The sequence below is a fragment of the Leptinotarsa decemlineata genome, unplaced genomic scaffold, assembly GCF_025532065.1.
Source record: "Leptinotarsa decemlineata unplaced genomic scaffold, Ldec_3_MD MMD2_tig00000026_RagTag_RagTag, whole genome shotgun sequence".
Taxonomy (NCBI): Eukaryota; Metazoa; Arthropoda; class Insecta; order Coleoptera; family Chrysomelidae; genus Leptinotarsa; species Leptinotarsa decemlineata.
The window spans coordinates 1,847,887-1,874,565 of record NW_027412539.1 but is presented as its reverse complement, the minus strand read 5'-3'; the positions used below and the strand labels follow the sequence as shown (position 1 = coordinate 1,874,565).

General features: G+C 32.0%; 3 protein-coding genes across 5 annotated transcripts in view; 2 read left to right on the top strand and 1 right to left on the bottom strand.

Moving 5' to 3' along the window:
* Positions 1 to 4,234, top strand: opm (transmembrane emp24 domain-containing protein opossum). Its single transcript, XM_023171949.2, has one exon. It carries the CDS (start codon positions 95 to 97, stop codon positions 818 to 820), a length of 726 nt encoding a protein of 241 aa, XP_023027717.2. The 5' UTR covers positions 1 to 94; the 3' UTR covers positions 821 to 4,234.
* LOC111507409 (ribosome biogenesis protein NOP53) lies at positions 4,140 to 17,099 on the bottom strand. The gene is made up of 6 exons (XM_074171592.1): positions 16,971 to 17,099; positions 16,724 to 16,872; positions 16,506 to 16,670; positions 14,685 to 14,872; positions 10,070 to 10,365; positions 4,140 to 4,791 (listed from the first exon to the last, which is right to left on the bottom strand). The coding sequence occupies exons 2-6, from the start codon at positions 16,846 to 16,848 to the stop codon at positions 4,228 to 4,230; spliced, it is 1,338 nt and encodes a 445-aa protein (XP_074027693.1). The 5' UTR covers positions 16,849 to 16,872; positions 16,971 to 17,099; the 3' UTR covers positions 4,140 to 4,227.
* A 9,193-nt stretch (positions 17,100 to 26,292) lies between these two features.
* Positions 26,293 to 26,679, top strand: part of sba (six-banded) — a 283,639-nt gene continuing 283,252 nt past the window's right edge. For 2 of the 3 annotated variants that reach the window (XM_074171589.1, XM_074171591.1), the window contains exons 1-2: positions 26,293 to 26,399; positions 26,460 to 26,664. The gene's annotated coding sequence lies outside the window, so the exon portion shown is untranslated. The remainder of the gene's footprint in view (positions 26,400 to 26,459; positions 26,665 to 26,679) is intronic. The other variant, XM_074171590.1, reaches the window with a different exon arrangement.

Genomic DNA, 26,679 nt, shown 5'->3' with positions numbered 1-26,679 from the left:
TTGTGATTGAAAAGTCAAATGTCAATGTCATGAGGATATGCCAAAAAGGCAAGTTAAATTAGAAAAAATGAACTGAAAATCACTCTCTTATGAAATGTATATTCATTTAAGCAATATTATAATGAAGCAGTGTATGACAATATTTTTATTAATACATATCTTGAAGTATGCAAATTCTCTAGAAAGAGAACTCACTATTTTTGTTGAGGCCGGATCTGAAACATGTTTTTATCAATCAGCAAGAAAGGGAGATACTATAGATGTTGAATACCAAGTCATAGACGGAGGACACGGAGATTTGGATATAACCTTTCGCTTAGTCGATCCAACTGGTAGAATTATTTTAGCTGACTTCAAAAAGTCTGAAAATAATCACAGAGTTGATGCTTCCATGCAAGGAGATTATCGATTTTGCTTTGACAATTCCTTCAGCTCCTACAATACCAAGACTGTTTTTTTCGAGCTTATAGTTGAAGGTGAAGAAGGAAATGAATGGGACTCTGAAGAAAAGTTTGACTTTAATGCCATTCAATCAGAACAAATGTATGAGCTGAAAATAGAAGATGTTCAAGAGATCATCAACAGTTTGAGAAATCAGTTGAGTAAGGCTCGAAGTTTGCAGGACATGATAAAATCAAATGAGGCCAGAGATAGGAATGTTGCTGAAGAGAATTACTTTAAAGTCAATACTTACTCCATGTTTCAACTTGTTTTTATGTTAATAGTTGGTTTTGTTCAAGTTATAATGGTTAGGAGTTTGTTTGATGATAGATCAAGAGTTCATAAAATTTGGAAGAATTTGAGTAAAGGTTCAAGCTAGTGTTACATAAAATTATGGCTGGTTCATAGACCAAACTTTTACTTCTCATATTAATTTAATAAAGAGACTGGTGGTGGGTAGTTCATACACACCATTTTCAAAGTTCTAGTGCATTTGAGATAATCATAAATGTGAGTGTTTCCATTTACAATTGATACTTTTTGTATATTAAACATAGACCAAAAAAATATTATGTCAAAATTATTATTGGCTACATTGTCAGGTAATGCATGCGCTCAACTTGAAATTGTTTTACTTTGAGTAATCCTTGAAATGAAAATTCTATATTGAAAATTTTTCATTACAGCAAACTAAAAAGTGAAAGGCTGAGTAAAACATGAAATCTCATGTTGATTTTTCACTGTGACAACTTTCTCAAAAATTAAATATTTAAAGTTTAGTTATTGAACCAGCCGCTAGTGACTATTGAAGTAAAATACTTTGATGGTCAAAATGTAGAGGCAATTTTTTTTATTTCATCGTTTTCACACCTAATCTGTTACATCTCAATACCTACTACTGATGTAAATAAGTCCTGCTAAGCTAGCAACATCACTTTGCCCTTCAAAGGAATTAACAGGAAATTCAATAAAAAAAATATTCAAATCAAAGATTAGAACATAATTTCAGACTCATTTTGAAAATCTTCTTCTTGAAAATTCAGTATAGTGATTTCAAACATTTTACTTCATCATTGAACAATTTTGGCTCCCCATTTTAATTGATTACATGAATCCTCACTTCCTACAGACTTCAACATATAAAACAACTTCTCTTCGAAATGTTCTCAAGTATGTGACAAATAGAATATATCAAGACTTCATAGGCTATTTTTATACTGATTGATTTCCACTTGCTCAGCTATTGAGATTGTCAGGGCTAAATCAAAATTATTCACTTTTTGGTTTTAGTGATGAACTAAATTCAAATCTTGTTTTTGAAATAAATTTTCATTTTAAAATAATGACATTTTTCACTCAAATAAAGAAATTGTTACTACAGATATGAGTTCAACTTATTAACAATGTTTTTTAACTTAAATATATTTCATTTCACGTATATGATTTCCAGTGTGGAGAATTTGCTGTTCAGCAAAGAATTGCCCAAATATGGCATTTATAATCCGAATAACACGTTCATATTCAAAAATGTATGAGTTTTACTAGTTACTGATGCCACCATACATAAAAATTGTAATCTACCCTTGTATTGGGATAGTTTACTTTCGTGATTTTTCAAAATATTTTGCTGACATCAGAATATTTTGATCAAACCTTTCTTTTTTTTATGTTATAATTGTGACCAATAAGACTAAGGTCTTCCAATGGGAATATTTTGATCAGATTTTGTAACTTTATATCTCTGTATTAGTTATTTATTGCTACCAATGAGAAAAGTTGAAACTACTCCTTTAGGAGTTAGTTTCCTTTATAATTTTTTGTATATTTTTCTCAAACCTTTTTCCCTCACATTGTGAATCTACAGCTTTGAATTCACAATTTTTGGATATTTCCGTCATTTCCGTTCCAAAACGAACAAATTTCTCATTTCATTCATTGTTGGCAATGGTAGCAAATCAAGAGAGACAAAAAGTCGAAGTTTGATCGAAATATTTCGATCTGAAGGCTTTAGCAAAATACTATGAAAAACCACAAGAGTAAACCACCCTTTCAAAGGGATAAATTCAATTTTTCTTATCGATGGCAATAACATAAAGAGATAAAAATATAAAGTTTGATCGAAATATTTTAATGGAAAGGCTTTGGACAGCAAATTATTTACAAAAATCTCGAGAGTAAACTGCCTCCATACATAGATGGATGCTTTCTCATGTATGGTGGCATGGATATCAGGTAAAATCCATGTGATTTTTCTGATATGGGTGTTATTCGGATTATGAAGGTTCTATTTGGGTGGTCATCTTTTTCTAGTCGGCAAAATATTTTCTCCCGATGATTTTTTCCTTATTGTTAAAGTTATAAAAATTGCAAAAGCAAACATTAATTATTTTATCGATTAATATATCAGAGTTGTCAGACAATAAGTCCCTTGAAAAAGTTCAAGTCACTCCATGTAAATCAATTCTATATTTAAAAAAATTGATTTGGTTCTATTCTACTATGCATAAAGACTAAATTTGAATTGTAACAAGAAACCAAAGATCATTCAGAGATAAGTCGCAAATTATTTCAAAACTCTGATTTCTGAAAAAGGGAATATATATTCATTTGTCAGTGTAATCGTAAAGAATAAAATATGGAAAAATGTATAAGAAAATGAAAGACTAAAATTAGCCTAAAAGTTATGAAAGACATTCTTTTCAAAATCAAAAAACAAGTTACTTTATACCAAAGTACCAAATGTATATTTTTATACTTAGATAATGAAAATTTATTAGTATATTGATTTTCTTTCAACTTTTGTATAATTTTTGTGCCATTAACACAACATCCATCTAATCAAGATTTTTATGGTAGGTGTTGTTTAACCCTTTCACTGCAGTAAAAATATTGTAGAGTAGAGTATTATGTAGAACCAGTTTTTTACATATATACCAACACGATTTATTACTTACACTGCTACAAAGATCCATTGCAAATTTGTGACCATGTGGCCTTTTTGTTTTACACGATTTCGCTTCTTCTGCACGTTTTGGAAATCTTGTTGAATTTGCAAAAAGCGCTAATTCACGCTCACATAAAAAGTAAATGTATATTTTATGTTTATATGAATATCAAGTAATCAAAGTAATATAAAAATAGTAACTCAATTTGTAAACATATCTTTTAATTAACAAATGTTTATAGCATGACTGAAAATGAGAAAATCATTTGGCAACATGAATTTCAGTGACGATATTCCACAGATGCTCTAATGCAGGGTGTTGCCGACAAGAAAGGCAGTGCCTAGTAGAGATCATTTTCTGCATAAGAGTTGTGTACAAATTCCATTATTGCTTCTACTTTCAAATTTTTTCATTTTTGCACATGAAGATCTAGGTTTCTGTATATCCCCTATTTTTCATAACAAATTGATACAACACGCAAAATGAACAATACAATATAACAAAATATAAAAACCAAGATATATTTGAAACACATTAATTATGAGAATGAAAACATTCTCCAACATGCTCCATATGAGGAATAAGTTGGTTATACTTCAATAACAGCAGAATCTATAGTTGGTATTTATAATATTTATATGAATGTGCTGTCTGCGATGAAAGGGTTAACTGACATTAATTTGCTCCAGACACTGTCAGATAAACAATTTTAGTACAAAAAAGGTCAGTAAGTTATTTGCAATCAAACCACAATAAAATTCAATTATTTATTGTTGTTATTATTTATTGATATTCAACTTTAAGTTTGAGTTGCAACTAGTCAGAAATAAAATATTTCTATTCAACGAGCCACTGTTTTTTTCCAATCCTCATCTTTGTGTCCTGGTTTGGTGTATTTTTTAACCTTTGCATTTTTGCGGGAATGTTTCTTTGTTGGTGCTAAAATATTACGTTTTTGCATGCTCTTGAACCTATCTGAGAGCAAGTTTCCTTCAGTTCTCAAGTTTTTGAGGTTTCCAGAAATTTCATTGCCCATATTGAATTCTAAATCTGGTTCCTCATATTTGATAGAACTTAGAACTTTGGGGTTATTTTTTTTAAGCTCTTTTTTCTGTAAACGCTTAGCTCTCAAAATAGACAGCTTCTGTTGATTGCTATTCAGTTGTTTCATAATAACTTTCAACCCGTGGATATCAGTAATTTTTTTCTTCTCCAACTTGAGGGCTCTTCTAGCCTTTGCAAGCTCCAACTGTTCAGTTTGTTTCCTCCTTTGCTTGACACTTTTCTTCAGGTTTCTTGTGGGGGGGTTTACAGGTTTATATTCGCCATCACTTGCATCATTTTCTTCAGTATTGGTGCCATCTTTGCTAGGTAATCCTTCAGACATCTCCACCAGCCAAGATTGCTAAACAAATACAAAATTTGTGATGTACTGTTTGGAACTTTTGGTTACTGGAGTTTCATCCCAGCACCAAACCGTTATTTTTAACACCTTGACACCTGTTTCGATCACCAAGTGAACATCTTCAAGAGGAAGAATAAACTAAATATACATACAATGTTTGTTTGAAGGTGGTTGGTGTTTCATGGTGCATTTTATTAGTTCGGACTTCCATTGTCTAATATGATATAAATTGATTTGAAATCCCTGAAAGAATCTGTAAACAATTAAAAAGATAAGCTGAAAAATAACAATTACATTAAGCAAAAAAAAACTGAAATTACAATGAAATAAAATACAAGCAACAACCAAAAAATAAAAGTATTAACACGAGATGAAAATTAAAAAAAAAAAATTGTTATTTTTCAGCTAATATTTTACAGATTCTTTCGGGGATTTCAAATCAATTTATCTCATATTAGACAATGGAAGTCCGAACTAATGAAATATACATACAATGTTGTCCTCATTTATACCATAAGAAGCCTCTGCTTGGTACCTGCGTCTTAATTGTCTAAATTTTATAATGTTGCCTTATACCACACCTGAAATATGGAAAACCAGAAAAATCAGCAGTCGCCCATAATATTTTGCAATAAAACCATTCCCTAGACTTTAGTTCATTAAGATTAGTTAGACAAGTCAACAACAGGCATCTAGATGCCTATGAGCGTGCAGAAATAAGTAAACATAATTATATGTTTAAACATATATATTTTAAATGGCGGCAGGTGCAAGTCCACTGTCATTAAACTCTAAAGAAAACAATATGTAAACATTGTCAGAAAAAAGTTGTGAACGAAGCAATCAATGTATATCAAATGTGAAGACACTTTTCATCCTGCATGTCTCAGGCAGACTAATGAATCTAAAAAAGGTGATTGGTAAGCATGTGGTGGGAAATCAAAACCAGGGTAAAGAAAGAAACTAAAGTGATCTAGTCTACACTGGGGAAATATTCCTAAAAGAAGAAAATAAACTTCGAAGAGACGTAATCCAGAATAAGGAAAAAATTATAAAGGACAAAGAGATAGTTATCTCATTATTGAATGACAAAATCGCATTCCTAGAAAATATTTTGTCACAATAAAGCTACAATTATCCTCACAAAACTCCATCCAAACAAAAAAACGGCAGGCAAATAGCACAAAAAAAAGGCCTATCAGAAAAAGGTGAGGCTGAAAAACATACCAAGAAAAAAACCTTATAAATGAGTCAAAGGTAATAAACAGCCAGGAAGCGGAGAATGCCCAATTACAGGGTGATTCATTTTCCAAAGTGAATCAGATTGCACCAAAAATACTACAAATTCAAACAGAACAAAAAATGAACGAAAAAACACAGCATGATTACCAAGTAGTAACAAGAAGGAAAAGAGGACATAACATCGGAAGTGGTAATGGAAATGAACATTTTAATGGGAAACACGAAAATAAAAGCAAAAAGATATGGCTATTTGTATCACGGGTACCAGACACCATTAAGGAGGATAACATAGAGAAATATATTAAAGATAAAACGAAGACAGAAAATGTGCACATCAAAAAATTAGAAACAAAAAATATACGGAAGGATAACCAGTCTTTTATGATTGGAGTAGATCTTCATCTAAAAGAACTTATTTACGCACCTGACTTTTGGCCCAGAAATATAATATATAATAGATTCAATTTCAAGCTAGGGCAACACTTTCTAGATGGGCAACCAAAAGAAGAGGAGGCACAGACAAACCAACCGAGGTCTTTTTTAGAAACGCAACAACAAGATCATCATACCCCCAACCACCAGTGAATTGTGATGATGCCTTCAATATGGTTCATTTCAACATACAGGGACTTTCAGGAAAATGTGATGACCTTAACGTATTACTCACAACACACAATGTGAAAATCGCTTGTATCGATGAACACTGACTCACAGAAGATGAACTGAAGACAACTGTGATTGAAAACTACAAACTCATCTCATATTTTGCTAGGACACAACATCGAAGAGGGGGAGTATGTATATTTGCTAATGAAGAAGTAAACCTTGAAGCAATAACTTATAAAGGTAGTGTAGAGAAGAGCTTTGAAACGTGTTTAACACATACCAAATTTCTGAACAGAAATAATTTCATATATATCATTGGCATATACAGAACTCCAGATAGTGAAATTGGTACCTTCATTACCAAGATAGAACAATTACTCTATGAAATATATAACAACGAGGATACTTTTATTATCTGTGGTGACATAAATATTAACTTTCTCGAATACAGTGTGAATAAAATGGTATTGATGAATCTGCTACAGGAGTATAACAAAATATTACATCAATGAGCCCACAAGGATAACTAGCCATTCTGCAACTTGCATTGACAATATCTTCTCGAATACAGAAATAAGTCATGTACGGGTGATACACTTTTTTTTATCTGATCATACATATCAGCTTTGTTCTCTTAACATTGCTGTGAATGAGGAAATCAAAACAGAGTCTATCTATAAAATAATATTCAATAACTCTAATATTAGCACATTTCAACAACATATATCCACTGAAGACTGGAATGAAATATACTCAGCTAACACTTTTCAAGATAAGTTTTCCATATTCTATAAAACATTCATTTACTGCTATAACATTTCATTTCCCGTAACTAAAACTAAATTGAAAAATAACCCAAAAAATGGTATTCCCCTGAAATGAAGGAAATGCATGCTCAACTTTGTGAAATGGAAAGGGTAAAGAAACAAACACAAGACAAGAATTACATTGCAGCATATAAACAGTTTAAAAAAAGAGTATAAATGCCGAGTAAAACATTATAAAAAAATGATGACAGACTTTTTAATTCACCTAATATCATGAGAGAGAGCTGGAAAATTATTAAAGAGGAAAATTGTACCGAGCAGATAAATAAGGTCAATATTGTTGATAATCAAGGACAGACAATTACTGATCCAATTATAAAAAGTAACTTTATCAATGACTTTTTCATAGACTCTTCTCACAATTTCAACAAACCCAATAATGGTGATAAAAATATCAACAGATTCCACAAAAGCTTTTTTCTAACACCAGTGACACCCATAGAAGTAACATCCATTATAAATAAGACAACAGCTAAACAGTCTGTTTAAAAAAATCTGTTTTTCCGTTAATCAGCTGCCGCCCCCATACGAACGACAACTCTCAGAAGTTAAGAAACTTGTGCGAGCTAAGGACTAACGAGGTCTTACCTTTTAACGTGTGATTCCTAACACGGCATAGATGGCATAGATGACATAAATGGGAAAATTCTCAAATCTATTTGTACTCTTGTAGCAGATATCATATCATATTTATCAAATGAATCTTTCACATCTGGAACATTTCCAGATGTTAAGGAATCAAAATGTATACCTCTATTTAAAATAAGGGCTCTGCTTGTGACATACATAACTATAGGGTTATATGCATACAAAATCAAATCGCTAAAGTATTCGAAGCATCGTATTGTGATAGATTGACCAAGTACTTAGAATATTTTGAGCTCATCTCAGCAAATCAGAATGGTTTCCGTAAACACAAATCAACCAGCTCGGCAATTTCTGATTGCCTAGAGTTTATCTACAGTGCACTGAATGATAGAAATAATGTTCTAGAACTGTTCTGACTTCATTCAGGCTTTCGATTCCATTGATGATCATTTGTTAATCATGAAATTGGAAGGGTTAGGAGTTAGGGGTGTTCTGCTTCAATGGGTAACATCATACACAACAAACAGAACCCAGACGACAGTGGTGAATGGTGTGAAGTCAGATTCAAGAGTAATAAATTCAGGGGTTCCACAGGGTTCAATCCTGGGACCACTATTGTTTGTAGCCTTTCTGAGTGACATTGAAGACACCTGTAAATTCGCAAATCAAATGATATTATATGCCGATGACACTAATATTCTGATGTCACACAATTACCTTGATCAATTAACAAAATTAAGCAACAAGACATCTAATGAAATAGAAAGGTATAGCCTTGAGAATGGCCTAAGCCTGAATAGAAAAAAAACCAATTATGTCCGGTTCTTGCCAAAAAACATGAATCCAAATTATGACCTATACTTAACCTTATCTGGTAAATCTATACAATCCATGGAAACCATCAAGTTCTTAGGAGTTACTTTGGATAGTATGCTAACATGGGAAGCTCACATAAATACTGTATGTTCGAAACTAAGCACTACATGTTATATAATAAAAAATCTGCGAGATACTGTATCAGCAGACATCTTGAGACTATTATATTTTGGGATGGTACATCTACTCTACAATATGGCGTGATCTTCTGGGGGTCGTCTTGTCACTTTGAAAGAGCATTTGTATCTCAAAAAAGGATAATAAGAACGATTTGTCATGCTCATCCAACCACAACATGTAAACCTTTATTCAAGAATCTCCAAATATTAACCCTTCCATGTTTATCTATTCTTGAACTGATTATGTACATAAAACGTAACCAAAAAGAACTAATGAGGAATGAAAACACTCATATGTATAATACTAGGAATAAAGAAAAACTTCGACAACCCTATTCAAGGTTATCAATCTGAAAATTCAACAAAGCATATTGGTATCAAGTGTTTCAATAAAATAAGAGATTTGATAGATGTGAATCTGAATGACATTCTATTCAAAAATAAATTGAAAAATTTTCTTCTTGAAAAAGTATTTTATAATGTTGAAGAATTTTATAATTCGTGATATCTCATAATTGTAAGACTGACTATTGTATGTACAATTTTTCTGGTTTGTTTGCGATTAACAATTTATTTATTGATTTATTTGTAGATTACCTTCTTTTCTTTCTTGACTAGTCTGATAAGTGTTATGCATGTGTGTATGTATAATACCTTGTATGACCTTTGATTGATGAATAAATTCTATTATTATTATTATTATGAATAACGATGGTAGACCAATACTTATTATTATACTATATAGCTTGTTGAAATTATCAGGTTTAACTATTATTAGATGAGGCAACATTGTAAAATTGATTTAAGACAATTAAGACGCAGGTACTTAGCAGAGTATCTATTGTATGAATAAGGACAACTAGGTATGTATATTTAGTTTAATCTTCCTCTTGAAGATGATCACTTGGTGATCGAAACACGTGTCAAGGAGTTAAAAATAACGGTTTGGTGTTGGGATAAAACTCCAGTAATATTTAAAGACAAAATCAATGAATTGTAAAAAAAATCTGTAAAGCTTACATCTCTTTTCTTTTCCGTAGTTTTAGTAAACATTCCTTTGGTACACCTTGTTAAATGTGCATCTTCTTTTATAAGTTTCGTTTCTTTATCAGCAACGAGTTTCAGTAATTTCTGATGGTCTTCATAAGAAGGGTTGTATGACATACCGGGATGAGGAGGTTCTATTGCTGGCAAAAGACTCTTCTTCTCGGTAACACTTTTTCTAACCTCTTTCACTGGTATTCCCATTCCTCGAAGATTGTGTTTTTTTGTAGTTAAAGTGGTCCATTCATCCATTTCAATGGGATTTTTTTTATCTAAAAAAAGTCATTAAAATTCATATCAAATCAATAAAAAACCTATGGCTGTTTTGATGAGCAATACGCTCTATTAGAATATTTAGATGTTTCAAAGTCAATAAATGAAAGTAGTAAGGCAAATCTCTGTCTTCATTACATAACATCAGAAAGTTTATTGATAATGAGTTCTTTCTAAAATATTATCAAGACGTCTAAGTATTTATAAGAAAAATCAAACTACCCAAGTACTACAGAGATTTGAAATGTAAAAGAACAAAGTTGGTGAATCCTCAACACTATAAAAATAAATAAAGATACATGTGTAGGTTTCAATGAGTTTAGATGAGTAAACAGCAATTTTTGTAATATTGTCTAACATTCAACCCAAAACATAAGGGCGACAAATGATGGCATTGTAATCAACAAATGGAAAACAAATATTTTACAACTTTGAAATAATATGGTTGTCTTACATGGTATGTCTAATATGATTCGAAATCTATGAAATAACAAATAAAATTAGAATGAATAGCTAAAATATCAGTTATATATAAGCAATAAAACGTGAAATTAAAGAATAAAATAAAATAAACAACATAAGAGATGAAAATTACTACACAGAAAAAAGAAATAAAAAATGAGCAAAAGTTAAAAAGTTATTTTTTTATTTTTATTTATTTTATATATACTTATTTTTTGCTTATTTTCATTTTTTATTACTTTTTACTCTGCTCATTTTCATCTTGATTATTTCATTTTATTCAATTTATTGTATTTTCATTTCACTTTTTATATATAATTGATACTTTAGTAATTGATTCTAATTTTATTCGTTCTTTCATATGAAAAGCAAAAAAGCATTCTTGAAGTCATTTTATCGAAAAATTAATAATCTGAAATGGTTTATCATTTCAATAAATGCTCAAAATGGTGTCCATTATTCTCGATGCATAGGCGAACTCTTTCTTGAAATGAGTGCTGAACTCTGGATAACATATTATGCGATATGGAACGAAACGCTCTTCTTATTCGTACTTTCATTCCTGAGGTGTCATTGGCGGTGTATCGTGAACAATACTTTTGATATATCCCCATAAAAAATATTCGGGAGTTGTAAGGTCCGGAGACCTGGCTGACCAGTTCTGTTGACCTCCTCGTCCTATCCACCTATTTGGATATTGTCGATCTAACACGTCTATCAAAGTGTGTAGGAGCTCCATCTAGCTGCATCGACATCTGTTGACGAATATTGAGAGGTACACTTTCCAACAGCATAGGCAAATTATCCCTAATAAATCCGAGAAACATGACGCCGTTTAAATGACCATCAAAGATATCTAAGTATTTATAAGAAAAATTAAATTACCCAAGTAATATAGAGAATTGAAATGTCAAAGAACAAAATATACAATAAAGCTGGCGAATCCTTAACAATATAAAAATAAATAAAGATAAATGTGTAGATTTCAATGAGTTTAGATGAGTAAACAGCAATTTTTGTAATATCGTCTAACATTCAAACCAAAACATAAGGGCGACAAATGATGGCATTGTAATTAACAAATGGAAAGCAAATATTTCACAAGTTTGGACTGATATGGTTGTCTTACATGGTATTTCTAATATGATTTAAAATCTATGGAATAACAAATAAAATTGAATGAATAATAATAATAAGAATGAATAGCTAAAATATCAATTATATATAAGCAATAAAACGTGAAATTAAAAAAATAAAATCAAAAAAATAAAATGAATAAAATAAAATAATCAACATAAGAGATGAAAATTACTACACAGAAAGAAGAAATAAAAATGAGCAAAAGTTAAAGTTTTTTTTTTATATATTTTATATATACTTATTTTTTTGCTTATTTTAATTTTTTTTATTACTTTTTACTCTGTGCTCATTTTCATCTTTCATCTTGGTTATTTCATTTTATTAATTTTATTGTATTTTCATTTCACGTTTTATACATAATTGATATTTTAGCAATTCATTCTAATTTTATTTGTTCTTTCATAGGTTTCGAATCATATTAGAAAATGGAAGTCCGAACTTTTAAAATTCACAGTGAAACATTATCAACCACTTTGAAACAAAAGAAAGCAAATAGTCAAGACAACTGCAAAGGAACAAAAATGACATATGGTGTACCCTCAAAAATGGAAAGACATTTTTCGCAGACGACACCATAATGCTATGGCCTAATAGAAACATAACACTTCATCAAACAATCACCAAGATATGACTAAAATGAAGGACTAGTGTAATTCAAATGCTATTCCCTAAATGAAAATATCTGTGGGAAATGATGTATACTGCTTTTGTAGGAATTGAATAGTTTACGACTCCAACTGACCTCCCTGTAAATTCAGTTCAGGAGCGAGTCTACAGAGGAGATGGATGTCGAATTTACAACTCCAACGAACCTCCCTGTAAATTTAGTTCAGGAGTAAGTCTACAGAGGAGATGGATGTCGAGTTTATGACTCCAACTAACTCCCTGTAAATTCAGTTGAGGAGCGAGAGCTTCTCAACTCCCCAACTCCTGATCCAACAACTGAACCTTAAAAAAAAGGTTTGGTGATGCAGCCAGGAAACGACTGAGTCGTCTCCTCAAGAGCGGGGTACCTTATAAAACCATCTTGCACCAAATTCTTGAGTGGCGTACGCAGAATCTGTCTCAGGTGGGGGAACAAACCCCCCCCATGAGCAGGTTAGCAAACGTTTGCGCTCATGTGATGATTCACCAAAACCAGAGGCAAAAAAGCCCTGCACGGCTGAATCTAAGGCATCGTCAGGTGTAGCTGACGTGCAAAAACCCTCACATGGGAAGGTTGTCGTGGGTATCAAGGTGGGATTTTTGCAACTTGACTATCCGATTACCTCATTAACAGAGCATATACTTTGTGTCTGCCCTGCTGGGCACCGAATCATGTCTTTAGAGTTCGGCAGAGCCAAACTCTTACCATCTGACCTGAATGACCACTCACCATACAAACTAATCAGCTTCGTTAGGAAGCTGGGTTTATTTGGCTGAGTGTGAATAGGTGTCAGCCACAATAAATCCTTGCGGGTTGCGGTGGAGGGTCGAATAGACCCACTCACTAACCTAACCTAATCAAGGGTTGAAACTAATTAATACAGTTTATTGTACGATTTTCCCTAAAAAGAGTTTTACAAAAACAGCTCTACAAAGGTATACATATTGCTTTCAAAACCAACAACAACTTAGGCATGCACATTAAGAATAACAAAGATATAAGTTCAGTTTCAGAAAAATCGGGAGTGTATCCATTATCATGTGGGTCATGTCCATATTTTATATGGGTCAAACTGGAAGAACGTTCAAAGCCCACATCAAGGAACACAAAAATAGTTTCCAGAATGGAAAAATAAATTTTACATATCCCGCTCATTCAATCACAGAGGTATATGAGTTGAGTTCAACCATGAATTGATGCCCCTCCATTTCCAGAAGAAAGGTTTGAAACTGAACCTGTTGGAGAGTATGGAAATAAACAAAGTCAAAAACTCTCAATATCTTATGAACGATCAAACTGAATTGTATAATTCTCCATTATTGAATCTGTTCATTTCCAGGTAAAAACAGTCAAGTATATTTACAGTACTTTCAAAAAAATTCATTCATATAGTTGATGAATTCATATGTGACCATTTCAGGTAGATTCATTCATTAGAAAGTAGGCATTCAAGTAGGTAATATGTTAGAGTATATAAAATAGTTGTAATTTAGAAGTAACTTTTAGTTTATGCTTGAGGAAGTTATTTTATAGCGAAACACATGTCGCGGTTTTTGTAAAACTCTTTATAGTGAAAATCATACAATAAACTGTATTAATCAGATTTAATACGGATTTCATTAAGTATCGGCCAGTTCTATTCAACTATAACGGATTGGTTAAGTCTGAATTGGTCCACTCTTGTCTTTACCTTCATTACAAGATGTAAAGGGACAAATTCAAGGATGTTATCACTGCTGCTGTTTTCATTGCTCCTGTTCTCCCCTAACAAATCAGTATTTGCACCTTGTTTGATTTGTCATTAGCAGTAGGTTTTTTCATCTTTGGCCAAAAAACCAAAGAAGCATATGTTGCCGTTTTACCATTCTGTCAGGTTTCGATTTGTCCAAGTTTTAAAGATTACTTTAAAAATTACAGTTTATTGAAGGAAAAGGCGTCTCTAAACCTACCTAGAAATATGTAAAAAAATCTTCAAAAAGAGCTGGATTTATTTATGTAAATCAAAAAATTTTGACTTTTGAAAAATTAATTTTACCCATTTTTTAAAATATTTTAGTAATTTCTCATTACCTTTATTTTCCCATAGATCTTCAGTGAATTCACCTCTTCTGATTTGGTTTTTCTTTCTCTCTTCATATAACTTTCTATTGGCATTTGCTAGTATTTCCTTGCGCTTCAATATTCCTTTGGCTCCATTTTCCAATTCTTTCAACTTTACTAGTTTATTTCTTCGTTCCTCTTTGGTCCTTACTCGATTTCTGAAATATACAATATACATGTTTATATTTATATGAAAAGTATAACTATTTTTTATGATATCCATTGGTTTGTATCGTGAGTAATATATTCATTTTCACATACACTATATTGTTGATTGTCAACTTTAGATTTCTGTTTCCAAGACATTATCATAAGTACCATATACTTATATGCATTTAATTGAATATAACTGGCCAATACTTGATGAAAATCCATATTAAAAACTAATTATTACAGTTTATTATATGATTTTCACTATAAAGGGTTTTACAAAAACCATGACAGGTGTTTCGCTATACAATAGCTTTCTCAAAAATTGGCATAGTTTATGCTGTATTAATTAGTTTTCATAGTCATTTGAAACTGATGTGTATTTCCTAATATCTAAAGTATTTTAGGATGAACTTATATCGAAAAGAAATAAATCAGGAGTTAAGTTTGAAATTGTTATTTTTATGGCATATCCGTTTCCTGAATTTTCTATCATTTTATGACAAATCTTTTAAATTTTTTTCCGTGGAATGTTGAGTAGGATTTACATCAAAATATAGGGTTTTCCAAATATTTCATATTACTTCAAAGGTTATGTTTATTTCTTGTCTTCATAGGACAAAAATCTTGACTCGAAAGAGTAAGTTGAGAAAACATTATATGTCAGTGTTATGTACACTTCATTATACACAACGAACAGAATAAAATTACAAATAATATTGATGAAACTATTATTTAACACACACTCATTCTTTTCATTAGGGCTGTCTTAAAAAAGTACTCGTCTGAAGAACATTCACTGAACTACAAGCAAGTCATTTTTTATGAAGGAAATAGTATTTTTATTGACCTTTTTTTGGTATTTTCACCTCCCACAATCTGAAATAGTATTAAATTGTAAAGGGCAAACTTTTTAGTTCAACCTGATAAATTATTTTGTAAAATAAAAGTATTTTCCCAAAGAAAAATGTTTTAATCATCAGTAACCTGTGGAATTTGATAATTTTTCCCTATTAAAAAATGAAGACATTATACTGATACTTAATCTCAACATTTCGGAGGCAAAAATCTGTCTCCATCTGGAGAATTGGAAAAATCTAAGGATATTCTATAATTCTCAATAGATGTCAAAGGAATTTTGAAATGTGAAATATGTCAATGTATTTGAATGACTCAACTGGTAGCCAAGTACGTTTCATTTCTGAAGAACTGTTTGAAGTACATTTCTTTCCAGATATAATAATATATGCTGATTCTCTAAGTTCTCGTCTCTTACAGTGGAGTTCATTAGCAATCATTCTCATCTTCCCATCATGTTCCATTCAACTTGATGTTCACCGTCTAATTTCAAAATGTGTTCCGATAATTTTGATCCAACTGAATTAAATTATTTGTCTGTTTCTGATGCAATCTCAATGTTCATTCTCAAGTGTGGTGTTTGAACCTTCCATTAACTTACACTAACACAACTTTCTGAGAAAATGACATACTATAAGAGAAATGGAATATATTTTTTAGTTAGTTTGTTCATAACTATATAATGAAATGTGAAGAAAATATCGAACTTGCTAATGTTTGTTATCAGTATTTTATTTTTAATCAAGCTGACAATCGTCCACATATATAAACTATGAAACTTACCTTTTTGCAATTGGATCAGAAACCTTGGTATGAGGTTGTAGAGCTGAGAAACACCTCAAAGGTTTATTAGCCTTCAATTTCCTTCTTTCCTTAGCTGATAATAATTGTAAATTGGAATCTGAATCTATTTTGAATAACTCCTCGTTTGGGATTGAAGTTATAGATCTGTATAGAAAACAAAAATTATAAAACTAACAAAATGTTTTGACAGTTGTTACCCTAATCGTTCCTCTAGCCGTTTATCTTCGAGAAAATCTTCAACATCAGTAACATCAACATGCTTCCTCCAGGAACTTTTTAGTTTCTTGGAAACCTTCTTCTTTTTCGTTCTAGTAATAGCCATGATCTCAAAATATAAATCCAAAATCTAATAAAAAAAAGTCATCATTGGAAAACAGTGGAAAAGTGCAACCAGTAATAAATAATTATTACAAGATGAGAAAATTTCCAATTCTAAATACACACCTAAATTAATAACCCCACTTTAATGAAATGAGTAAATGAGATGAGAATCTTCTTCTTTTATTCTTTCTTGGATTCTGCCTCATTTTGACGCAATCTGCCAGGTTAGTAAAAACATTAAAGGCGAGTTAAAAACTATGAGAAAATATTGGAATAGATTCAATATTTACTAAGTCCATGAATGGAAAATTATCGTATATTTTCGAGTGAAATTATCTCAGTTCAAGTGTTCAGTAAAAAAAAAAATACTGATTTTCCATTTCTTTTCTACTTTCCGATCTTCAGTGAACCTGAGATGAGAATCTTCTTCTTTTATTCTTTCTTGGATTCTGCCTCATTTTGACGCAATCTGCCAGGTTAGTAAAAACATCAAAGGCGAGTTCAAAACAATGAGAAAATATTGGAATAGATTCAATATTTACTAAGTCCATAAATGGAAAATTATTGTATTTTTTCGAGTAAAATTATCTCAGTTCATGTGTTCACAAAAAAAATTTACTGATTTTCCATTCCTTTTCTACTTTCCGATCTTCAGTGAACCTCCCAGCCAACAGGAATACATCTCATATATGTCCTCAGGATATCACTTTGATGGCAACGGGATAAGTCTTATGTGATATCATCAAAAAATCGTCCATCTGTAATACTGTTATAACATGATTGTTATGACATCACATCAACTTCCTACAGGGATATCTCGTCGATATATTCCTTTTTTTTATTTAAATCCAAAGAATTCTCTAGCTCAAATGCCAAATATGTATTTATTACACGTTCTCTTCGTCATCTATTTCGGATTCAACTCTTGACTGGAGAACCAGCACATTTGACAAAATAATCGAGGATTACAATAAAGACATTTTGTTGTTTGAGCTATTGAATTATTTGTATCACTAGTAACCAATATTATTTTTATTCTCGAATAAAAACTGCAAATCTATTTTAATATATTGATATAATATATTATATATGCTATTCTAATATATTTATCATCCATGAATTCAATTAATACATTTCACCGAATATGAAGTGAATAAATAACTAACTGGGTTCAGTCATGGGCGAATCTTTTCAGCAAATCTTTTCATTTCACATCCATATCATGATGCATAAGAAATAAGTCCATCATTTTGGGCGGTCCGCCATGTTGAATGCGTAGAATGAAGTAACCAATAGGTAAATTTGCGAATAAAAATTACCGGGGGATATTCTCGAATCACTCGTATTTCTCAACATATGTGCAGGATACGTCACGTATAAAATGATTATTGTAGAACTTCAAAAAAGGTGAAGGAAAAAAATTGAAATATGATAAAATTATCTAAAAGAACAATAGTTTCAGACCAGTTTCAACTCACCTACACTGTAGGGTAATATACTGGCACCTATCAGAAAACAACTACTCCCCTGGCTAATACCACGAAGGGCGTTGGATTATATCCTACAGGTATCAGTGCAGGATTGTTCTCAGAAGTAATTCCTGCATATGCTGTTGGCGATGCAACTCTTGGAATCTATTTACAATTATTGGAACACACTGGCAGACCGGTTTCGGGATTATTGGCCACTGGTCAGTGCATGATAGTGTCTATCATCAACATGTGTGTGCTCGTTAGGAGAACGAATGAGACACAACTGAGTGGGGACTAATATCATTCCTTGAACTAGACTGAAGCGAACGACAAACAACATATTTGTCATCGCCCCATCTGCCTGTGAACGAGGTTACCAACCGCAAATCCGAATCGACTAATTCCTCCTATCAGGTGAAAAAAAACTTCACACACTTAAATGAGTTGTAACAGGGTATAATTGAAGACTTGCTGTAAATCAAATTATCTAAAAGAACAATTCGTTCAGGCCAGTCTCAACTCACCTACACTGCAGATTAATGAACTGACACCTATCAGACAACAACCATTACCCTGGCTTATAACACGAAGAGCGTTGGATTATACCTGACAGGTATCAGTGCAGGATTCTTCCTGCATATGGTGTTGGAGAACGAAATGTTCTTTCAGATAATTCGTTTCATAGCCAAACTTCAACGGATACTAGTGAATGTTCAATGGTTTGTGCGGAATGAAGCCATCCACAGAGATTTTGAGCTGTTGACTATACAGCATTCCATCCAATCGAGGAATCAGAGAGTTTTCGAGTCAGCGGAAACTAGTGAAAACCCATTAGTTAGGGAAGCTGTGGATTATACTATAGACGATTCCTCCCGATTCAGAAGGCACCGTGGCTCAGTTGAGTGAAGGCCCCACGACGTCCGCAAAAGTGAACAGTTTTGTTCATTAAACACCCCAGTCAGGAAAGGGTTCACAGAGCCAGGGCGGCATTGTACCTTTATTCCGTAACCAACCACTTCCAGATTTGAATCATTCGTCCTCCTGAAAACATAAGTTGAAAGGATTTAAACGAAGACCATCAATCGGTATACATTCCATTGTCTCTAGTGAGCAAAAATGAGCGTTTTATTGTGTTACGGAAAGATTCTTGTTGACTAAAACGATCCGATGTTGAAACTGAGAAGCGTTGGAATTTGGAATCATTTTATGCAATGTAACATTTGGCATTCTGTTATGTTTATTTATGTTTCATAAGTTAGAATTCTGCAAGTACGAGAGTTTTGTTCATTTTTGAGAAGCGGTGAAAAAAATTGGAATTAAAATTATTCAACGCTATTTTAGAATTGAGATTATTTTTTTAGACCAGCACAATTGAAGAGTATAGTGGATAAACATGTTGATATTTTAAAGAAATCGGATAATGGTTGGGATCAGCTTTACGAAGCAGAAAATCTTCAAGTTAATCGGTTTTCAATGGAAAATGTTATGTGCACGTTTTTTTGCTATTTCGTTCGGAGAAAAAGCACGTTCTTCCCTCGATTGAACTCTGTTAATTACCTAATTTATATGTTCTTCCACTGAGCTCTTCAATTCTGAATCCAATACAAAATGTAATCAAATGAAAAATAACCTTACCATTCTAAATTAGACTGAAAAATGTTTTCATTATTTTTGGGAATGACTGTTATATACAAACTATCATTTATATATTATATATCTTGTGAAAATATAAATATGGAGAACTTATCAATGTGAGAATGAAATATAAAACGACTTAAAAATGGGTAGAAACAACATAAAATAACGAAAGTTATCAAAATTAAACTGACAATGTCAAGTGGGAAAATTCTGAATACTACTAGATCTTCTATATATTCTCTTCATCATATTTTATTAAATATCTGTAAGTTTTGTTGAGATTTTCAATATCAGGTTTTTTATTCATTGAGTGTTCCTCCATGATTGATATGTATTATTTCTAAAAATATTCTTTTAGTTGTATTAATTTCTTTATCTGAAATATGTGGCTTTTCAAAATTCATTTTGTGATCCTCCGAATTAACGCACAAGAATTAAAATTTCGTCTTCAGTCGCTCTTATACGAAGTAGTGAGACTACTTAGTTTGTCCTATATATATTTTAGAACAATCCATGTGTGGAACATTCCATTCATGACTTTATGATCTGAAAAATGTCACAAGACTTCGACATCTATTGCCTAAAATAATGAATTTGAAACCTTAGCATAGAAAATCGACAGAAGTTATGATGAAAAATAAATAGATCAAAATATTCGGATGATTTGAAAGTGTGAAAAAAAAGTGACATAATAAAATACAGATAATTTGTTAACGCAACAAATTGTTATGAGCTGAAACAGATACTATATATTTAAAAGATGAGTTATAATGATTTCGAACTAATGTTTTGGTTGTTAGTATTCAAAATCCCATGTTCTACCTTGATTATCGTATTTCTTTGTGAGATAGTTATTTAATTTCATTATTTGGTTATTTCTACGAATTAGGTATCTTTGATGTGCCGTACTTTTTATTTTCAATACGCTCTTCGTTTCCTAAAGTCGGGCTTTGAATTTACTAATAATGATAATAAAAATTTGTAACATCTGACAAGAAACATTGTCAACCAAGTAGTTACATTTAATTATGTTTCGGAACATTATGCAGATCATTGGAAAAAATATGAATTAAAATATGAGAATTCGAATAATAATGAAAAACACACACCTATGTACTATGTACTGGTATGGGGCATGTATAATTTATAGGTTTTTATTGATCTTTTCTGGGATCAGGTACTCATCTTCTACAGACTGAAAAAATAAAAAATTGTAATGGAGAACTTTATACTGGTGCAGAAAGGGTAGCAAACTTCTGATTTCTCACGATATATTTCTTTTAAATAAAAATATTATGTCTATCAGTAACTTGTGGTAGATATTCAATAATTTTCCCTATAAAAAATATAGGGTTTTCATTCACATTCATTTCATATTTAATATTGAATAAAGGATATAACTTTTGTCTAATTTTTACTAAGTTTATTATTTGTTACGACCGGTTTCGGTTTATTAGGCCATTTTCAAGCGGTCTATTTGTTATGACCGTAATCGGTCATAACAAATAATAAACTTAGTAGAAATTAGACAAAAGTTATATATTCAATATGAATAACCCTTTTGGCAATCACATTGTAGTCATCAATCAATCAATCAATCAATATGCTTTATTGTCGGAAGATTAGTATCTTATGACAAAGTCTTGTAAAAAAATCAAATGAATGTCATAAAATATAAAAAATACAAAATACAATAAATGACATAAAATATAAAAAATACAATCATAGCAATCTCACAAATGAAACATACGTGACATAAAATATAAAAAATACAAACATAGCAATTTCACAAATAAAACATTAAGAAGACACATGAGTATAGGTGAACATTATAGGTTATCATAGTAGAATTCATTGATCGAATAATAAGCTTTTTTGATTAAAAGATCTTTAACTGTATTTCGGAACTTTTTGATATCTATGCTATTTTTTAGAATGGTAGAAAAATGATTATATACTTTAATACTTTCATAAATCAGAGAATGCTGAGTCAAGGTGAATTTTGGAATAGGTAAGTAAAGCATATGGTTCTATCTAGTGTTGTGACAATTTGTTCCGGGAGTGTACATGCTAGTTTTATTTTTATGAATTAAGCATACTGTTTCCATCATGTATTAACAGGTAACAGTTAATATTTTGTGGCTGATGAATAAAGGCTTGCAGTGATCTCTCGGCTTAGACTCAAAGACCTCTTCTGTAGCTTAAATATCGTATTCTGTAATTGTAAACTACAATGGCCCCAGAAAGCTATTCAATAGCGAATATGAGATTTGATCAGTGCAAAGTAAGCCATTCTAGCTGTAGTGTAGGTACCCTAGTTCATTTGATATCACTCTAATAGCATAACATCCACTAGATACTTTTTTACTCAGATGGGATACATGTTCTTTAAAATTTAGTTCATTGTCTATGTGGATGCCTAGGAATTTAGTGTGCTGTTTGTTTTCTATGTAGTGGTTATCCAAATCTAAATCGTATAGTATACATTTGAAAGTAACTAGTTTTGTTTTGTTTAGGTTGAAGCACAAGGAGTTTGCGTTACACCAGGCTTGAATTTGTTGAATATCTATTTTTATCGTATTTGATAGCTTCATTACTCCATATAATAGTGGTATCGCCGGCAAATACAGTAAATTGTCCTGCGATGTTAATGGTTATTAGGTCATTTACGTATATTAAAAACAACACTGGTCTTAAAACAGACCCCTGAGGTACTCCATGTTTTATGTCACTGAGATCAGACTGTCCACTTGATGTTTTCACCACCTGTCGACGTCCTGTCAAATATGAACCAAACCAGTTCAAATTTGTTCCTCTTATCCCATAATGGCTGAGCTTACGCAGCAGTGTCTTATGATCAACGCAATCGAAAGCTTTCGAAAAATCACAAAACACTGCTGCAATAGCCTTGCTATCATTTATGCTAGAGTATGCATTTTCTAGAAAGGAAAAAATGGCATCTGTGGTATTTTTTGAACTTTGAAAACCGAACTGAAGGCTAGATAGCACATTGTTCATCGATAAGAAGGACATTAGTCTTTTTTTTACTAATCTTTCAATAATTTTTGAAAGGGTCGATAATAAAGAAATGGGCCTGAAATTTGAAGGGTCTTCCAAATCTCCGCCCTTATGTAATGGAATAACCATAGCTGTTTTCAAACATGTGGGAAATATACCATACCTGAATGATTTATTAATGCATTCAACCAAAACATGTAATGCACTTAGAAGTAGATTTTCAAATATTTTTACAGACATTCCATGTATACCCTCCGAATTTTTATTTTTGATTTCATTGATTATCTGTATAAGCTCATGTACATCCGTATCCGTAAGAATAAAATTTTCAACAACATTTACATTTTTAAGATATTCCAAGGGGTCACAGCTGGCTTTTATGTTCTCTTTTAGTTTTTCAACGATAGAGCAATAGAAATCTAATAGTTCTTTTGGATCTAAGTTAATATTATTGGGATTGGCCTTATTTTTACCCCTAATATCATTCACTACAGCCCAGTTTTCTCATGTTTTATTGTTGGCTGTTCTGATTCTCTCTGCGTAATATAGCCCTTTCAATAATTTGCCTATAAATATTCTTATATTTATTAAGGTATCTTAAGAAATATATATTATCGGTATACTTCCTAATTGTATGTAATGATCTTAAATTTTTTCCTGAATTTTTTATACCAGTTGTACTCCATTGTTTCTTATTTTTTTTTTATTTTCAGTTTATGTACAGGAAAAGATCTTTCAAAAATGTCTATCATAATATTATGAAAGACAAGTAATGGTTTTTCATCCTCTAGCAAACTATTCCAGTTGATTATTTCACAACATTCTCTGAATTTATTGTAGTTCTTTTTGCGATAAATTTTACCAAATCTATGATCACATGAGTGTTTGATTTTCATAAGTATTTTCACATGTAAAGCCTCATGGTCTGAAAGACCGGAGGAAATAACCGAACAGAGAACATTCGCTTCATCTAAGTTGTTCCCAAAATCAGTGTAATATGCGATCTGCGGTAATATGCGGTCGGTCGGTAGCCAAGCGGTTCGGCGTGGGTGCTTTGTTCACTCACTCGAATTGACTGCCGTGTTGGTCGGTGGTTCAAGCCCTTGTCTGAACGATCGATCTTCACTTGCTATCGTCCAACCCGTGTTAGGAATCACACGTTAAAGGTAAGACCTCGTTAATCCTTAGCTCGCATAAGTTTCGACTTCTGAGGGTTGTCGTTCGTAGGGGTGCGACAGCTGGTTAACGGAAAAACAGATTTTTAAACAGATCTCGCAATAACTCCAAGCGATGTAACGTGATTGCTGGACATCAAGTGAAAGTCAATATTTTTTATAAAATTTAAATCAAAATAGAAACATAATATATTGCCAATTTATTTTACCGATCCATGCTCAGGTTAGACTTCTTCGAAGGTCGACGTTTCACCATCGTATCAGACACCGACGGATCGAGGGGGAGGGGGCAAAGGGGGCAAGTACCCCCCCCGAGAAAAAAATTCCCTCAGGGATGTGTGCTTATAAGAATTGCAACTTTTTTCGAAGCGACAACCTTTCAAAAAAAATTATTTAATTTGATGTACGTTCGAATTTTATTTTAATTTTGGCGGTGGTAGTGGCAGCAGAAATTTGCAACCTTGTGACAAAACCATTTCGATAATCGCCATTGCAATTTTTTATTGTTGCTTTCTCGTGTAATCGCTTTTTATTTATTTTTCGCCATTGTTTTTGATTGTTTGCCCAGCAAAACTTGAAGCTGTAACGGATAACGGATAGATTATATTAGAATGTGTGTGCCACAGTAGTGTACACAAACCATCAAACCAAAACACAGGCACCCCGTGCACGAGCCGTACTCTTATTGGCGAACACATTCCCGCGCTTGTCGATTGTTCTGGAACCTATGCTTCGCTTATGGACCGAATCTTCCAGAACGTTACCGTGCGTTCTAGTGCATTAGCGAGTATGCCAGTAATTTCTAATTTATAAATTATATTTATAATTTATAAATTGATAAGTTATAAATTAAAACCAAACAAAATAGCTAAACATGTAAAAACATTATGCCTAAAAATATTCTTCCGCTGTTACGCTGTTTAACAGAAATAAATTTTTCTGTGAATATTTTTGTATATTTTGGTCAACCAGTGATCCATTGAAAGTGGTATAGTTTCTCTCCATTGTGAATTCTACTATAAGTAAAAACTTTTCTTTGGTTATTCTCTTTTGTTTGAATATTTCTTCTTGTTCAATGATTTGAATGTATATATGTATTGTAAATTGGTCATACTTCTCTTTCTCCTGCAATTATGTGTGTTGAAAATGTATTTAAATATGTATATAATTCATTTTAATTTTTGTATTTATTGTATTTATTTGTGTTCAATAGTTATTCATGTGCGTTATGTATTTTATGTTTTGTGTACATCAAACAATTTTCTTTGATAAGTCCAACAAACTTGTATACATTTTTTATATTTGTATAGGGGCTTTCAGTGACAAATAAATTGTTTTTAACTTTGACTTTGATAAGTAAATAAATAAACTTCCCACACTACATGGTAGAATATAATAAAACATATTTTCCTATATGAATCAAAACGTAGGGTAGACCTACAGGTAAGGTATTTATCTATAACTTGGTGGTTTTAGAAAGTTAGGGGTGAACTAAGAAATATCGATTGCCCCCCCCGAAATCATGGTCTGGATCCGTCACTGATATCAGATGACATTATCTGGCTTCCTGAAGAGCAGGTAACAGTTAGTTATCGTCCTGAGTTAAATCAAAAAATGTATCTAATCTATCTATGCATGTATGTATGTTATAACTCACTGTATATATGTATCTAATATCTATGCTTCTAGAAAAAAATCTTTTCGAACGGTTATTAAATTGAAATCTCAATACACCTTATATAAAAGTACAAAAAGTTATAAGCACGCTGGAGCCACTATATACGACTCAGTGTTGATCAACACCGACTCATGTCAAAAGGACCATTTGGAATAAATATGAAATATACGTTAGTCCAGAGGTTTTTTGTATATAGGAATGAGGTTGAAAAATTGTTACTGTTTTGAGTGCGCCAGGGCTTCAAAGTAGTTCTTGGGGAAATGAAATTATATTGTATTTGATATATGATGATAAATTCGTTCCTATAAATGACTTCATCAAGCAATGACCAAGTAATTATCTTTGTAGTTATTTCATACTTTGTGCCTATAATTTATAAATAACGGACGACGCTGACTAAGAAGAAACCAGTTTCGAAAAAGGCGCTTTAAATTTCAGATGACAGATGGCAGCACGATCAGAAAACTCCACGATTTATTTTTGTGCAATACATCATGGCGCTCGTCGTAGACAGTTGCGGTGTTGTGTGAGGTTTCCATTTTTCAGTGTTAAGTTTTACGCGGTGCGGAACGTAAGCTAGTGAAAGTGATATTTTTTTAATAGTTGTCTTCAACATTTTTTCATGTTTTAGTGATGCTTTATATGAAATTAGTGGAGAGATGACGATATGGGGCACATTCCAACAGTCAACAACCTAATTTTGAACAAGCAGGTGTTGGGTTAGCATAGAGATTAAAGCGAAACATATTTCGTGGTACCGACCCTGCATCTCAACAGATTGTAATGGTAAATTTGAGAATTATCACCTATTCTCGATACACTTATACGACATGCAGGTATAGTAAAGATCT